Source organism: Oncorhynchus clarkii, chromosome 4, assembly GCF_045791955.1.
Source record: "Oncorhynchus clarkii lewisi isolate Uvic-CL-2024 chromosome 4, UVic_Ocla_1.0, whole genome shotgun sequence".
Taxonomy (NCBI): domain Eukaryota; kingdom Metazoa; phylum Chordata; class Actinopteri; order Salmoniformes; family Salmonidae; genus Oncorhynchus; species Oncorhynchus clarkii.
The window spans coordinates 5,441,881-5,460,677 of record NC_092150.1 but is presented as its reverse complement, the minus strand read 5'-3'; the positions used below and the strand labels follow the sequence as shown (position 1 = coordinate 5,460,677).

At 44.1% G+C, this 18,797-nt stretch overlaps 1 protein-coding gene across 1 annotated transcript in view; it reads right to left on the bottom strand.

Annotated features, from left to right (window-relative positions):
- Positions 1-9,663, bottom strand: part of LOC139406334 (protein phosphatase 1 regulatory subunit 12A-like) — a 55,249-nt gene extending 45,586 nt beyond the window's left edge. The window contains exon 1 of the mRNA XM_071148835.1: positions 9,375-9,663. Within this exon, the coding sequence (XP_071004936.1) occupies positions 9,375-9,650 (276 nt within the window). The 5' untranslated portion in view covers positions 9,651-9,663. The remainder of the gene's footprint in view (positions 1-9,374) is intronic.
- Between the last annotated feature and the right edge of the window lie 9,134 nt (positions 9,664-18,797).

The window sequence follows — 18,797 nt, the reverse complement described above, 5'->3', positions numbered from 1 at the left end:
TGTAGGGCAGTAGCCTGACTGTGTAGGGCAGTAGTCTGACTAATGTGGACTACATAGGGCAGTAGTCTGACTATATAGGGCAGTAGTCTGACTATATAGGGCAGTAGTCTGACTACTGTGGACTATGTCGGGCAGTAGTCTGCCTACCGTGGACTATGTAGGGCAGTAGTCTGACTATGTAGGGTAGTAGTCTGACTATGTAGGGCAGTAGTCTGACTATGTAGGGCAGTAGTCTGACTACTGTGGAGTATATAGGGCAGTAGTCTGACTACTGTGGAGTATATAGGGCAGTAGTCTGACTACTGTGGACTATGTCGGGCAGTAGTCTGCCTACCGTGGACTATGTAGGGCAGTAGTCTGACTATGTAGGGCAGTAGTCTGACTATATAGGGCAGTAGTCTGACTACCGTGGACTACATAGGGCATTGGTCTGACTATGTAGAGCAGTAGTCTGACTACCGTGGACTACATAGGGCAGTGGTCTGACTATGTAGGGCAGTAGTCTGACTATATAGGGCAGTAGTCTGACTATATAGGGCAGTAGTCTGACTATATAGGGCAGTAGTCTGACTATATAGGGCAGTAGTCTGCCTACTGTGGAGTATATAGGGCAGTAGTCTGCCTATATAGGGCAGTAGTCTAACTACTGTGGACTACGTAGGGCAGTAGTCTGACTACTGTGGACTACATAGGGCAGTGGTCTGACTATGAAGGGCAGTAGTCTGACTATATAGGGCAGTAGTCTGACTATATAGGGCAGTAGTCTGACTATATAGGGCAGTAGTCTGACTATATAGGGCAGTAGTCTGACTATATAGGGCAGTAGTCTGACTATATAGGGCAGTAGTCTGACTATATAGGGCAGTAGTCTGACTATATAGGGCAGTAGTCTGACTATATAGGGCAGTAGTCTGACTATGTAGTGGAGTATTCTGACTATGTAGGGCAGTAGTCTACCTACTGTGAACTATGTAGGGCAGTAGTCTGCCTAATGTGGAATATGTCGGGCAGTAGTCTGACTAATGTGGACTATATATGGCAGCAGTCTGCCTACTGTGGACTATGTAGGGCAGTAGTCTGCCTACTGTGGACTATGTAGGGCAGTAGTCTGCCTAATGTGGACTATGTCGGGCAGTAGTCTGACTAATGTGGACTATATATGGCAGTAGTCTGACTAATGTGGACTATATATGGCAGTAGTCTGACTAATGTGGACTATGTAGGGCAGTAGTCTGACTACTGTGGACTACATAGGGCAGTGTTCTGACTATGTAGGGCAGTAGTCTGACTATGTAGGGCAGTAGTCTGACTATGTAGGGCAGTAGTCTGACTATGTAGGGCAGTAGTCTGACTATGTAGGGCAGTAGTCTGACTATGTAGGGCAGTAGTCTGACTACTGTGGACTCTATAGGGCAGTAGTCTGCCTATGTAGGGCAGTAGTCTGACTATGTAGGGCAGAGTCTGACTATGTAGGGCAGTAGTCTGACTATGTAGGGCAGTAGTCTGACTATGTAGGGCAGTAGTCTGACTATGTAGGGCAGTAGTCTGACTATGTAGGGCAGTTGTTTGACTACGTAAGACAGTAGTCTGCCTACTATGGACTCTATAGGGCAGTAGTCTGCCTACTATGGACTCTATAGGGCAGTAGTCTGCCTATGTAGGGCAGTAGTCTGACTACGTAAGACAGTAGTCTGCCTATATAGGCCAGTAATCTGACTACTTGGCAGACATGAGTAAGTGTTTCTGTTTTATTTCCAGCTATCCAGGAGTGTGTCCACTTGATTAGCGGCACCCCTGGATAGCTGACTTTGGGTAGGTAGCTCATAAAAAGAGGTATTCTGTTTGTCTGTGTGTAGAAGGTACTGGGTAGACAGAGCTATTCTGTTTGTCTGTGTGTAGAAGGTACTGGGTAGACAGAGCTATTCTGTTTGACAAACCTGGGAGAAAGACAGCTGTTACAAAAGGTTCATAACAGAGGAGAAGCATGCCTGATTGTAGCCTTGTCCATTTGTTTTTTGTTGATTTGATCCCAACCCAAACAGTCCTATGTCCAAGTACTTATCTAAAAAAGCTAACGGGTGCTGTTGTTGTTGAGACCTGATCGCACTGTGCCATGGGTAAAAACAACCCATGCCTTATCTCTCCTGTATAGATAGACTGGGGCCAGAAGAACTAGCATGAATTAGGGCCTAGCTGCGATCTCACACTAAACACCTAAACCATTAACTCCCAACCTCACACTAAACACCTAAACCATTAACTCCCAACCTCACACTAAAGTAAACCATTAACTCCCAACCTCACACTAAACTAAACCATTAACTCCCGACCTCACACTAAACACCTAAACCATTAACTCCCAACCTCACACTAAACACCTAAACCATTAACTCCCAACCTCACACTAAACTAAACCATTAACTCCCAACCTCACACTAAACTAAACCATTAACTCCCAACCTCACACTAAACTAAACCATTAACTCCCAACCTCACACTAAACACCTAAACCATTAACTCCCAACCTCACACTAAACACCTAAACCATTAACTCCCAACCTCACACTAAACACCTAAACCATTAACTCCCAACCTCACACTAAACACCTAAACCATTAACTCCCAACCTCACACTAAACACCTAAACCATTAACTCCCAACCTCACACTAAACACCTAAACCATTAACTCCCAACCTCACACTAAACACCTAAACTATTAACTCCCAACCTCACACTAAACACCTAAACCATTAACTCCCAACCTCACACTAAACACCTAAACCATTAACTCCCAACCTCACACTAAACTAAACCATTAACTCCCAACCTCACACTAAACTAAACCATTAACTCCCAACCTCACACTAAACACCTAAACCATTAACTCCCAACCTCACACTAAACACCTAAACCATTAACTCCCAACCTCACACTAAACACCTAAACCATTAACTCCCAACCTCACACTAAACACCTAAACCATTAACTCCCAACCTCACACTAAACACCTAAACTATTAACTCCCAACCTCACACTAAACACCTAAACCATTAACTCCCAACCTCACACTAAACACCTAAACCATTAACTCCCAACCTCACACTAAACTAAACCATTAACCCTCAACCTCACACTAAACTAAACCATTAACTCTCAACCTCACTAAACTAAACCATCAACTCTCAACCTCACACTAAACTAAACCATTAACTCGCAACCTCACACTAAACACCTAAACCATTAACTCCCAACCTCACACTAAACTAAACCATTAATTCTCAACCTCACACTAAACTAAACCATTAACTCCCAACCTCACACTAAACTAAACCGTTAACTCTCAACCTCACACTAAATGACAGACAGACATCACACCAGTTGAAACCACTGACTACAGCTTCCGGACATCCCTGGTCTGCTTGGTCATCAGACTGGGTAGGCCAACCGTCCGTAAGCCATTCATAAGAATAAGCCATTCATCTTTTTTTAAATCAACTAATTACAAAGCTATTTAGGTCCCCTCCCTCATTGACGAAGTGAGATAATTGGTTGACTGGAACAATAGTGTCAACCTCTATAGCTACATCCACTGGAGGACTCCATCAGGACTGGGGTGGTTCTCTGGGGTGGTTCTCTGGGGTGGTTCTCTGGGGTGGTTCTCTGGGGTGGTTCTCTGCTGGCTGAACTAGACTAGAGCCTCGTAAAACCCAGTACTCATTTTCTGCAGAGAGAGAGAGAGAGAGAGAGAGAGAGAGAGGGACCCACTACTTAACTACAGGCTAGTAGTCTACTCCCATCCCAGCTAGCTGAATGAACAGAGGACACTTCTTTTCCTCCTTGTTGTGAATGTGATTGTGCTACAGAGAGAGTTTTCTACCCGTGGGTCAGTGGTTCCTTCATTGGGTCATCAAGTGACTCATTCGTTGTGGAAATGGCCTTTTGACAACAGCAGTTAGAACGAGCAGTTAGACCGAGAATGTTTTCCATTTCTTCATCTGAAATCCCCAAAGTCCCCACCGTGGGGAAAGGAGGAACAGACAGACAGAGAGAGAGAGAGAGAGAGAGGAGGGGGCAGAGGGGAGAGAGAGAGAGAGAAAGAGAGAGAGGAGGGGCAGAGGGGTGAGCGAGAGAGAGAGAGGAGGGGTCAGAGGGGAGAGAGAGAGAGGAGGAGGCAGAGGGGAGAGAGAGGAGGAGGCAGAGGGGAGAGAGAGGAGGAGGCAGAGGGGAGAGAGAGGGAGGAGGGGTTAGAGGGGAGAGAGAGAGAGGAGGGGTTAGAGGGGAGAGAGAGAGAGGAGGGGTCAGAGGGGAGAGAGAGAGAGAGAGAGGATGGGTCAGAGGGGAGGAGAACGAGGGAGAACGAGGGAGAAGGAGAGCGAGGGAGAAGACAGAGAGGGGAGGAGAACGAGGGAGAAGACAGAAAGGGGAGGAGAACGAGGGAGAAGACAGAGAGGGGAGGAGAACGAGGGAGAAGTCAGAGAGGGGAGGAGAACGAAGGAGAAGACAGAGAGGGGAGGAGAACGAAGGAGAAGACAGAGATGGGGAGGAGAACGAAGGAGAAGACAGAGAGGGGAGGAGAACGAGGGAGAAGTCAGAGAGGGGAGGAGAACGAGGGAGAAGTCAGAGAGGGGAGGAGAGAGAAGGAGAAGACAGAGAGGGGAGGAGAGCGAAGGAGAAGACAGAGAGGGGAGGAGAGCGAGGGAGATGACAGAGAGGGGAGGAGAACGAGGGAGAAGACAGAGAGGGGAGGAGAACGAGGGAGAAGACAGAGAGGGGAGGAGAGCGAGGGAGAAGACAGAGAGGGGAGGAGAACGAAGGAGAAGACAGAGAGGGGAGGAGAACGAAGGAGAAGACAAAGAGGGGAGGAGAACGAGGGAGATGACAGAGAGGGGAGGAGAGCGAGGGAGATGACAGAGAGGGGAGGAGAGCGAGGGAGAAGACAGAGAGGGCAGGAGAGCGAGGGAGATGACAGAGAGGCCTTGGACGGAAGGGATGGAAAGTTTAGAGTGTGGGCCTGTTTAATATCGGTTGCCAGGCAACTAGTGAGCAACAGGGTAGAAAAGGATGAACAGCAGGGGAATGACCACACTAGGTGACAGCAGGACCCAACCAACATATAGTCTACTTCCAAAATGGCACCCTGCTCCCCATATAAGGCCCATAAGACTCTGCCGAAAAGTAGTGTCCTATATAGGGGTCCAGTTGGGATGCAGTAAAAGCCTAGAGAGCAGAGCACTTCAACCTGTGTTGTTGTGAAAGCCAGGCTAATCTACTATAACTGATTATGATCATAATGATTGTGTCACCGAAGAGGGAACACAAATAGCCTAGTTCACTGCAGAGGTAATACACATAGCCTAGTTTACTGCAGTGGCAATACACATAGCCTAGTTCACTGCAGTGACAATACACATAGCCCACTGCATTGACAATACACATAGCCTAGCCCACTGCAGTGACAATACACATAGCCTAGTTCACTGCAGTGACAATACACATGGCCTAGCCCACTGCAGTGACAATACACATAGCCTAGTCTACTGCAGTGGCAATACACATAGCCTAGTCTACTGCAGTGGCAATACACATAGCCTAGTCTACTGCAGTGGCAATACACATAGCCTAGTTTACTGCAGTGGCAATACACATAGCCCAGTTTACTGCAGTGACAATACACATAACCTAGTTCAATGCATTGACAATACACATAGCCCACTGCATTGACAATACACATAGCACAGTCTACTATAGTGACAATACACATAGCCTAGTTTACTGCAGTGGAAATACACATAGCCCACTGCATTGACAATACACATAGCCCACTGCAGTGGCAATACACATAGCCTAGCCCACTGCAGGGGCAATACACATAGCCCACTGCATTGACAATACACATAGCACAGTCTACTGCAGTGACAATACACATAGCCTAGTCTACTGCAGTGGAAATACATATAGCCTAGCCTACTGCAGTGACAATACATATAGCCTAGCCTACTGCAGTGACAATACACATAGCCTAGCCTACTGCAGTGACAATACATATAGCCTAGCCTACTGCAGTGACAATACACATAGCCTACTGCAGTGGCAATACACGTAACCTAGTTCACTGCAGTGGCAATACACATAGCACAGTCTACTGCATTGACAATACACATAGCAGTCTACTGCAGTGACAATACACATAGCACAGTCTACTGCAGTGACAATACACATAGCACAGTCTACTGCAGTGACAATACACATAGCCTAGCCTACTGCATTGACAATACACATAGCACAGTCTACTGCAGTGACAATACACATAGCCTACTGCATTGACAATATACATGGCCCACTGCATTGACAATACACATAGCCTAGTCTAATGCAGTGGCAATACACATAGCCTACTGCATTGACAATACACATAGCCTAGCCTACTGCATTGACAATACACATAGCACAGTCTACTGCAGTGACAATACACATAGCCCACTGCATTGACAATACACATAGCCCACTGCATTGACAATACACATAGCCTAGTCTACTGCAGTGGCAATACATATAGCCTAGCCTACTGCAGTGGCAATACACATAGCATAGTATACTGCAGTGACAATACACATAGCACAGTCTACTGCAGTGGCAATACACATAGCCCACCTCATTGACAATACACATAGCCTAGTCTACTGCAGTGGCAATACACATAGCCTACTGCAGTGACAATACACATAGTACAGTCTACTGCAGTGACAATACACATAGTACAGTTTACTGCAGTGACAATACACATAGCCTACTGCAGTGACAATACACATAGCCCAGTCTACTGCAATGACAATACACATAGTACAGTCTACTGCAATGACAATACACATAGTCTACTGCAGTGACAATACACATAGCCTACTGCAGTGACAATACACACAGTCTACTGCAGTGACAATACACATAGTACAGTCTACTGCAGTGACAATACATATAGTACAGTTTACTGCAGTGACAATACACATAGCCTACTGCAGTGACAATACACATAGCCCAGTCTACTGCAATAACAATACACATAGTACAGTCTACTACAATGACAATACACATAGTCTACTGCAGTGACAATACACATAGCCTACTGCAGTGACAATACACACAGTACATAGCCTACTGCAGTGACAATACACATAGTACAGTCTACTGCAGTTGCAATACACATAGCCTACTGCAGTGGCAATACACATAGCCTACTGCAGTGACAATACACATAGCCTATTGCAGTGACAATACATATAGCCTAGTCTACTGCAGTGACAATACACATAGCCTAGCCTACTGCAGTGGCAATACACATAGCCTAGCCTACTGCAGTGACAATACACATAGCCTACTGCAGTGACAATACACATAGCCTATTGCAGTGACAATACACATAGCCTAGCCTACTGCAGTGACAATACACATAGCCTATTGCAGTGACAATACACATAGCCTAGCCTACTGCAGTGACAATACACATAGCCTATTGCAGTGACAATACACATAGCCTAGCCTACTGCAGTGACAATACACATAGCCTAGCCTACTGCAGTGACAATACACATAGCCTATTGCAGTGACAATACACATGGTACAGTCTACTGCAGTGACAATACACATAGCCTATTGCAGTGACAATACACATGGTACAGTCTACTGCAGTGACAATACACATAGCCTATTGCAGTGACAATGTTAGAGTAAGTTAAGAGATAAACAATGGCTCAAGGTTCTCATCATAAGGTGGTATAATGAGCTTTATAACATACAGGCCTGTTTAGTTGTCTTCATGTATATTCATTAGCCCCAGCACAGAGGAGGTGTGTGACCTCAAAACCTTTTTCAAGCTGGTTTCCGGCGAATCAAACACGACTCTGTAAGCCATCGTTCTGAAAGGTTGGAGCCTCTACGTAAGGAGACAGCTATGTGTTTATGTATCGTAAAAGCAGAGGAAATACTGTACGTGTGGATCGGTCCAGTCACAGTCTGACAGAGATGGAGTCCAGACTAGTGGGGGTGGTAGTTCCCCCCCCCCCCAAGCAAGGTGGTTGGGAGGGTCATTACATGTGTGGGGGGGGGGGGGGGGCTAAATGGTGAATCGTCCTACTTTCTTCATTTATAACATCATTTTAATCTGAAACAGGGCCTATGACATTTTCTACACATAGAACCAATTACATACATCCTCTCTGTTGAGGGGGTTGTCAGACATCCTCTCTACTGAGGTGGTTGTCAGACATCCTCTCTGCTGAGGTGGTTGTCAGACATCCTCTCTACTGAGGGGGTTGTCAGACATCCTCTCTACTGAGGTGGTTGTCAGACATCCTCTCTGCTGAGGTGGTTGTCAGACATCCTCTCTACTGAGGGGGTTGTCAGACATCCTCTCTGCTGAGGGGGTTGTCAGACATCCTCTCTGCTGAGGGGGTTGTCAGACATCCTCTCTGCTGAGGGGGTTGTCAGACATCCTCTCTGCTGAGGGGGTTGTCAGACATCCTCTCTACTGAGGGGGTTGTCAGACATCCTCTCTACTGAGGGGGTTGTCAGACATCCTCTCTACTGAGGGGGTTGTCAGACATCCTCTCTGCTGAGGGGGTTGTCAGACATCCTCTCTGCTAATCATGTTTATCTGAAATAAACACTACAAATGATTAGGTTATCATCAGACCAATTAGTCAGCATACTGCCATAACAATCGATAACGTTATAACGTTGATTGTTACAATGCTCACAGCACAAAGAAATCTAAGTCTACAAAGACCCAATCACAGGCTTCATCTGAAAGATTGAATTAAATTATTGTCAACATCCTGAAGGTCACAAATCTTGTGTTGATGCGAATATGAAAATAGTTGATTCACAGTATGCCTATATTTTTTTTTTTTTAATTCTGATTTGGAAAACTCTTGATTATATTAAATTTTTTAAATGTACTTCTACAAGCGACACTCTTTTCCGTTGTTTTTTTTGGTCGAGTTCAGCCGAGTGAAAAACACGAACTTGAACGCAACAGTTTCAAAAGGACCCAACCTACTTATATTACACATAGCGGAATGACTACCATCACAATGGCCCCAACATCACGACTGGAAAGTTCTGTGTGGTTTCATAAACATATTCAAATCACCGACTTGTCTTAGATTGGGAGAGATACAAGTTGTTTTACAGTGTTTTCTGCCTACCAGTCGATGGTCGCTCAAATGGTTGCCGTAACTAATTTAACATTTTTGTTTCGCCGAAGGCTACAACACAGATCGCTACATTGTTTCCACCCTGCCATTCCACTACTCAAACAAGCCGTAACAATGTAGCGAATTTATACCCGCTGGTCAAGCTGAAGTAGCTTGTTGAGTACCTGATGAAGCGCGGTCAGTCCGTCTATATTGGCGTGGTTGATGTCAGCGCCCTGTCGTAGGAGCACCGCTACCTCCTCTCTGTCCCCGGCCGAACAGGCTGCCATAAACACGGCTCCCTGAGCGAACCGAACCCGGGCCCTCCGCGTCCCGGTTCCCGTCGACCCGTCCCGCGTCCCCGGTCCCGTCTGATCGGTTTCCGAGCCTAGCCATCGCTGTAACTGATCCTGCCGTCGCTGTTTTGCAGCTTCGGATCGGGAACGATCAGTCGCCGCCATCTTCCTCGGTCTCTCCCGGGTAGATTCAGTTCATGTTGCCGGCGGAGCCAAAGTAGAGCTGCATTAGGGATGTCCTTTCCGAGAGACTGCGCCCCCTGGCGGTAACAACTCATACGACAGTCGAACTTTGGAAGGACAGGACAGGGCATTCTCCCAAGAGTGTGTCAGGCCGGGCCAATGCTGATTTGAGTAGGCTACTGTAAAAAAAAAAATCAGGCATGCTGATGACGCATTGTAGGACTCCCACGCAGGCAGCAACGTCTTGGATATAAGCTGTAGGGCCCTAGGCAAACCATGCAGAAAAAAACAACTTTACTTATGCACCAAAGTGTAGCCTAAGTGCTGTAATAAGTGCTGTAATTTGTCAACAGTCGGCCGTTGAGGATCTCTATTTGGAAATGGTTCAATTGAGTGGCCATGGAAAGTTGACCCTTTTTTTTTCTATGACAAACATACAGTATATGATAACACACACTATCAATGCATGGTATGGTATCATGATCAATACACACATAGGCATATTACGATATTATCAGAAAAGTGCCAGACTACATTTAAACCAAGTATTTGTCCGTATATCGAAGCATACCTCTTGAGCTGTCTGTATCCTCCTGACGGGCTCCTGACGGGCTCCAGACGGGCTCCTGACTGGCTGGTGGTTATTTATTTATTTGTTTGTTTTAAAGAAACTAAATATTGCTGTTGTCTGATGAAAAGCTAGAAACATACATTTTCATTGATTTCTTTATTGAAAACAATGTACTTTGAACATTTTATGAATCCAGGACCAAGAAAATGCCTTCTAAATAGCTTCTGTAGTTTCCTAATTGTATGTTAGTGTAACGGATGTGAAACGGCTAGCTTAGTTAGCGGTGGTGCTAGTGTAACGGATGTGAAACGGCTAGCTTAGTTAGTGGCGGTGCTAGTGTAACGGATGTGAAACGACTAGCTTAGTTAGCGGTGGTGCTAGTGTAACGGATGTGAAACGGCTAGCTTAGTTAGCGGCGGTGCTAGTGTAACGGATGTGAAACGGCTAGCTTGGTTAGCGGTGGTGCTAGTGTAACGGATGTGAAACGGCTAGCTTGGTTAGCGGTGGTGCTAGTGTAACGGATGTGAAACGGCTAGCTTGGTTAGCGGTGGTGCTAGTGTAACGGATGTGAAACGGCTAGCTTAGTTAGCGGCGGTGCTAGTATAACGGATATGAAACGGCTAGCTTAGTTAGCGGTGGTGCTAGTGTAACGGATGTGAAACGGCTAGCTTAGTTAGCGGTGCGCGCTAGTGTAACGGATGTGAAACGGCTAGCTTAGTTAGCGGCGGTGCTAGTGTAACGGATGTGAAACGGCTAGCTTGGTTAGCGGTGGTGCTAGTGTAACGGATGTGAAACGGCTAGCTTGGTTAGCGGTGGTGCTAGTGTAACGGATGTGAAACGGCTAGCTTAGTTAGCGGCGGTGCTAGTATAACGGATGTGAAACGGCTAGCTTAGTTAGCGGTGGTGCTAGTATAACGGATGTGAAACGGCTAGCTTAGATAGCAGTGCGCGCTAGTGTAACGGATGTGAAACGGCTAGCTTAGTCAGCGGTGGTGCTAGTATAACGGATGTGAAACGTCTAGCTTAGTTAGCGGTGGTGCTAGTGTAACGGATGTGAAACGGCTAGCTTAGTTAGTGGCGGTGCTAGTGTAACGGATGTGAAACGACTAGCTTAGTTAGCGGTGGTGCTAGTGTAACGGATGTGAAACGGCTAGCTTAGTTAGCGGCGGTGCTAGTGTAACGGATGTGAAACGGCTAGCTTGGTTAGCGGTGGTGCTAGTGTAACGGATGTGAAACGGCTAGCTTGGTTAGCGGTGGTGCTAGTGTAACGGATGTGAAACGGCTAGCTTGGTTAGCGGTGGTGCTAGTGTAACGGATGTGAAACGGCTAGCTTAGTTAGCGGCGGTGCTAGTATAACGGATATGAAACGGCTAGCTTAGTTAGCGGTGGTGCTAGTGTAACGGATGTGAAACGGCTAGCTTAGTTAGCGGTGCGCGCTAGTGTAACGGATGTGAAACGGCTAGCTTAGTTAGCGGCGGTGCTAGTGTAACGGATGTGAAACGGCTAGCTTGGTTAGCGGTGGTGCTAGTGTAACGGATGTGAAACGGCTAGCTTGGTTAGCGGTGGTGCTAGTGTAACGGATGTGAAACGGCTAGCTTAGTTAGCGGCGGTGCTAGTATAACGGATGTGAAACGGCTAGCTTAGTTAGCGGTGGTGCTAGTATAACGGATGTGAAACGGCTAGCTTAGATAGCAGTGCGCGCTAGTGTAACGGATGTGAAACGGCTAGCTTAGTCAGCGGTGGTGCTAGTATAACGGATGTGAAACGTCTAGCTTAGTTAGCGGTGCGCGCTAAATAGCGTTTCAATCAGTGACGTCACTTGCTCTGAGACCTTGAAGTAGTAGTTCCCCTTTGTTCTGGGCCGCGGTTTTTGTGGAGCGATGGGTAACGATACTTCGAGGGGTGACTGTTGTTGATGTGTGCAGAAGGTCCCTGGTTCGCGCCCGGGTATGGGCGAGGGGACGGTTTAAACTTATACTGTTACATTAGTTCATGGGGAAAATATGGTCATTTTCATCACAAAGCTACAAAATACGCTTCTTCTGCATCTCTGCTTAACATCTGGGTGATGTTGATGAATGGAATTAATATGAGCTTTATTCAGTACATTTAGTTATTGCTTGCTTTTCTAAAGTCTAGCAACTTTTCCAGCAGGCATGCCAGTTTAGTTAGACAAGCTACTCTAAATGGATTGATAGCCAGAAATGGCTTGATAGCTAGTTATGAGGTTAGGAGATTGTGAACCCATAAGGCTGCCTAGCTAAAGCGAACTTCATAAAATTGCTAGGTGGCTAGTACAGAGAAACAACATAACATTTTTGTTTTGTTTTATTTATTCATCATGGAATCAATAGGTTACATAGCGTGATCAAATTAATTTATAAACGTGAGTCCTGCCCGTCAAGGTACCCTCTCTCTCTCTCTCTCCTCCTCCACCCAGGATACTGCTCTCTATAGACCAGGGGTACCATTCCACCGAAGGCCTAGTGTCTGCGTTTTTTAAAAGGTTTTTCCTTTCAATGAAGCCCTAGAAAACCAGGTGAGGGGAGTTCTTTACTAATTAGTGACCTAAATTCATCGCTCAAGTACAAAGGAGGAGCGAAAACCCGCAGACACTCGACCCTCCGGTGTTTGAGTTTGACACGTGCACTGGAGTGAGTACACCGTATCTAGTATTCTGTCTAGCATATCTGCGCTCCGTGCACCTTGGACTGAACCACTTACTTGTGAGAATAAGGGGGGGAAGGGTACTCTTTGCCTGCTCCAGTTAGTGTGCCCCCTCCACAAAACACCAGACAGACAAATAATGATGATCAAATGTGGACAAAAAAAAAATAAGTTTAGTAAATTAATTTAACATCTGAAAAATAAGGACCAATCCGATGGGGGTACATGCCCTGGTTCCCCCTATGGGTATGACACTTCTGTAGCAGAATTAACATTTTTATTAAAATATGAGGCACTTAATTAAAGCACTTAGAAATTCCAAGATTTAGTCAACATTGTAAACATTTATAGGCATTTTAAACCCTGCTCATAACATACATTATTTAATCTGCAGTGAAAACATATGCACGTGAACCATGCATCAGAATCATCACCTTTATTCGGTACATTGGCACATAACCAGGATGTGCCTTGGTGAGAAGCTACTGTCAGCATTACACTAAACAGAATACAGACAAGCCAACATTACACATATCGTTCACATCTGGCCCTTTTCTGTGATTTCCTACAGGCAGATGGTGAACAACAGTAACAAGCAGTGTTGGAGATAAATAACACTACAGCTGTTAAGAGATATAGTCTACTGCAGTATATAACACTACAGCTGTTAGAGATATAGTCTACTGCAGTATATAACACTACAGCTGTTAGAGATATAGTCTACTGCAGTATATAACACTACAGCTGTTAGAGATATAGTCTACTGTAGTATATAACACTACCGCTGTTAGAGATATAGTCTACTGTAGTATATAACACTACCGCTGTTAGAGATATAGTCTACTGTAGTATATAACACTACCGCTGTTAGAGATATAGTCTACTGCAGTATATAACACTACAGCTGTTAGAGATATAGTCTACTGTAGTATATAACACTACAGCTGTTAGAGATATAGTCTACTGCAGTATATAACACTACAGCTGTTAGAGATATAGTCTACTGTAGTATATAACACTACCGCTGTTAGAGATATAGTCTACTGTAGTATATAACACTACCGCTGTTAGAGATATAGTCTACTGTAGTATATAACACTACCGCTGTTAGAGATATAGTCTACTGCAGTATATAACACTACAGCTGTTAGAGATATAGTCTACTGCAGTATATAACACTACAGCTGTTAGAGATATAGTCTACTGTAGTATATAACACTACCGCTGTTAGAGATATAGTCTACTGCAGTATATAACACTACAGCTGTTAGAGATATAGTCTACTGCAGTATATAACACTACAGCTGTTAGAGATATAGTCTACTGTAGTATCGACCAATGGAGATGAATAACACCACAGCTGTTAGAGATATAGTCTACTGCAGTATCAACCAATGGAGATGAATAACACCACAGCTGTTAGAGATATAGTCTACTGCAGTATATAACACTACAGCTGTTAGAGATATAGTCTACTGCAGTATATAACACTACAGCTGTTAGAGATATAGTCTACTGCAGTATATAACACTACAGCTGTTAGAGATATAGTCTACTGCAGTATCGACCAATGGAGATGAATAACACCACAGCTGTTAAGAGATATAGTCTACTGCAGTATTGACCAATGTGTGCAATAAGAATGTGAATGAACATATTCGTACTTAGCTAATAACAGACATGTTTCTATTTTCAGTATTTCTCCCATGTGTTCCCTCATGTAGTCTTTATTATATTGCAGTCAAGTGCAGTAATAAATGGTGATATGTGAAATGAATTCTCATTGGATCTCCTTGTATATCCTCCCCCTTCAGAGCCATGCTGATTGTTGTTAAGACAGAATCAGGTGTCCATGTACATTTTAAATACTGTAATAGCAAGGTATTGGCATATTACTCATATAAATATTGGTAAAACGAGTTGACGTACACATAGAAAAACACAGACACAGAAACAGTACACTTGGTTTCAGAATGAATAGTACATTGGTTGGGCGTGTGCATTACGTCCCTCAGTCAAGAAGCCACCCACACATAACCTGTCAGTCATTCACAGCTCTCCTTCCCTCTTCACTAGTCCGCCAGAACACAAACATTCTAGAAAACAGTCCACCAGAACACAAACATTCTAAAAACAGTCCACAAACATTCTAGAAAACAGTCCACCAGAACACAAACATTCTAGAAAACAGTCCACCAGAACACAAACATTCTGAAAACAGTCCACCAGAACACAAACATTCTGAAAACAGTCCACCAGAACACAAACATTCTGAAAACAGTCCACCAGAACACAAACATTCAAAAAAACAGTCCACCAGAACACAAACATTCAAAAAAAACAGTCCACCAGAACACAAACATTCTAAAAAACAGTCCACCAGAACACAAACATTCTGAAAACAGTCCACCAGAACACAAACATTCTAAAAACAGTCCACAAACATTCTAAAAACAGTCCACCAGAACACAAACATTCTGAAAACAGTCCACCAGAACACAAACATTCTGAAAACAGTCCACCAGAACACAAACATTCTAAAAACAGTCCACAAACATTCTAAAAACAGTCCACCAGAACACAAACATTCTGAAAACAGTCCACGAGAACACACAAGTTTTAAACAGTTGGTTGTACATAAGTGTTGATAAAATGAAACAAAATGGCCGATCCAATTTGCCCACTGATGAGCACTACCCTTATGGCCCTGTCACACTGTATGATTATAGCTTAAAATTACATTATATATATATTATATATGACACATTGGAATATAAAATACTGTTTGTTTTTCCTTTTAGAAAGTTCTGTTAGGTTATAATCAGACTCGGGTGTCATCGTGACTTGACTAATTGAGCTCCATTTTCGTGCCAAACGTATGTTAGTGTGCAATTTCAGCATGTAAAAACTGGCACTCTGGCATTTTCCACCCCATGTGCCCGGTTCAGCAATTTACCTGTCTAATATCAGCTTGCTTGTCCTGAGGTGGGAGGGGTGGCAATATTTTAAGGTGTGTCCTTGAAAACAAGCGCAAACATTTCATGCAGCGCATATCAGGAGATTTAAGATCAACCAAACAGCAGGTCTTAGCGGTGCCCTTACAGTATGCTCATGGTATAGCAGGTCTTAGCGGTGCCCTTACAGTATGCTCATGGTACAGCAGGTGTTCGCGGTGCCCTTACAGTATGCTCATGGTACAGCAGGTGTTCGCGGTGCCCTTACAGTATGCTCATGGTACAGCAGGTTTTCGCGGTGCCCTTACAGTATGCTCATGGTACAACAGGTGTTCGCGGTGCCCTTACAGTATGCTCATGGTACAACAGGTGTTCGCGGTGCCCTTACAGTATGCTCATGGTACAGCAGGTTTTCGCGGTGCCCTTACAGTATGCTCATGGTACAGCAGGTGTTCGCGGTGCCCTTACAGTATGCTCATGGTACAGCAGGTGTTCGCGGTGCCCTTACAGTATGCTCATGGTACAACAGGTGTTCGCGGTGCCCTTACAGTATGCTCATGGAACAACAGATTAGATGTGGGGGTTTTTGTGTGCAGGTAACCCTTTTATTACTAAACTAATGTGTTATGCCATTTGGTTTTATTTCTATTAAAAACCAAGCATTTGTTTGTCCTGCCCAATGCATTTGCCAAGCAGCCAAGTTATCAATAAAAGGTTTGGCTCGTGAGACTGCTTTGAAATACATCTTAATCACCAAAACTTTATTAAGTTTGGCAGCATCCCCTTCTTATCTACAGTTGAAGTCTGAAGTTTACATACACCTTAGCCAAATACATTTAAACTCAGTTTTTCACAGTTCCTGACATTTAATCCTAGTAAAAATTCCCTGTTTTAGGTCAGTTAGGGTCACCACTTTATTTTAAGAATGTGAAATGTCAGAATAATAGTAGAGAGAATAATTTATTTCAGCTTTTATTACTTTCATCACATTCCCAGTGGGTCAGAAGTTTACATACACTCAATTAGTATTTGATTGCATTGCTTTTACAAACTAGCTTCCACAAGCTTCCCACAATAAGTTGGGTGAATTTTGGCCCATTCCTCCTGACAGAGCTGGTGTAACTGAGTCAGGTTTGTAGGTCTCCTTGCTCGCACATACTTTTTCAGTTCTGCCCACAAATGTTATATAGGATTGAGGTCAGGGCTTTGTAATGGCCACTCCAATATCTTGACTTTATTGTCCATTTTGCCACAACTTTGGAAGTATGCTTGGGGTCATTGTCCATTTGGAAGATCCATTTGTGACCAAGCTTTAACTTCCTGACTGATGTCTTGAGATGTTGCTTCAAAATATCCACATAATTGTCTTTCCTCATGATGCCATCTATTTTGTGAAATGCACCAGTCCCTCCTGTAGCAAAGCACCCCCACAACATGTTGCTGCCACCCCTGTGCTTCACGGTTGGGATGGTGTTCTTTGGCTTGCAAGCCTCTCCCTTTTTCCTCCAAACATAACGATGGTCATTATGGCCAAACAGTTCTATTTTCGTTTCATCAGACCAGAGGACATTTCTCCAAAAAAGTACAGTCTTTGCCCCCAAGTGCAGTTGCAAACCGTAGTTTGGCTTTTTTATGGCGGTTTTGGAGCAGTAGCTTCTTCCTTGTTGAACGGCCTTTCAGGTTATGTCGATATAGGACTCGTTTAACTGTGGATATAGATACTTTTGTACCTGTTTCCTCCAGCATCTTCACAAAGTCCTTTGCTGTTGTTCTGGGATTGATATGCACTTTTTCGCACCAAAGTACTTAACAGTAAAATGCCACCAAAAATATTGTTTTGAGTCAGTGTATGTTACACCTCTTCGTTACGGTTCGTTGTTTGTTTCGTTCTTTCTTTGTTGTTTTGTGCGTTTCTAGTAAATAATATGTGGAAACCATATCGTGCTGCAGCTTGGTCCGATAATTAGTACGACGAACGTGACAATATCAGTGTGAATGCTATGTTTAACAATATACAGTATTTCCATATTGAAGCCATTTGGCAATTTGGCTTCTTACAATGTGGACTGCAAACATGTTCAACATATTTAGCCAAGATGGGATAGGCCTAAATACATTTTTTTGTAATTTTTGTATCTGTAGGCTATCCATTGAGGGCTGGACATCCTAATGATGGAAGTAAGCACTTATAAGGCACGTGTTAAAAAGAGACGAGAACGAACACTACAACAAAAAGGGAGTCATTTTAAGGAATGAATAAAAAGACACCTGTTAATTGAAATGCATTCCAGGTGCCTCATGAAGCTGGTTGAGAGAATGCCAAGAGTGTGCAAAGCTGTCATAGAGGCAAAGTTTGGCTACTTTGAAGAATCTAAAATATATTTTGATTTGTTTAACACCTTTTTGGTTACTACATGATTCCCTATGTGTTATTTCATAGTTTTGATGTCTTCACTATTATTCTACAATGTAGAAAATAGTAAAAATAAAGACAACCCCTTGAATGAGTAGGTGTGTCCAAACTTTAGACTGGTAGTGAATGTCAAAGCACTGTGAGGCACTGTGTAACGACGAGCTGACGGACTTGTGATCAGAGTCTGAGGACGGATAACAACTCAATGAAAAGAAGTTAAATGTCATTCTAAGGTGCTGTGTTCTGCAGACGAGATTCTGCAGATCGGTGACAGGTTGTCGAAGGTCCCTGTAGGTTCCTAGGCGTCGACAGTCTGCGATCCTAATAGACATCCCACTAGGGCCCTAATAGCTACCAACAGCTCCTAGAGATCCAGTGTGGCTCAGTCGACAAATCAAATCAAATTGTATTTGTCACAGGCGCTTGAAGACAACAGGTGTAGAACCACACAGTGAAAATGTCCTTCTGACCAACAATGTAGTTTTACGATAATACTGATAATAATAGTAACCGTGTGGTGTCAG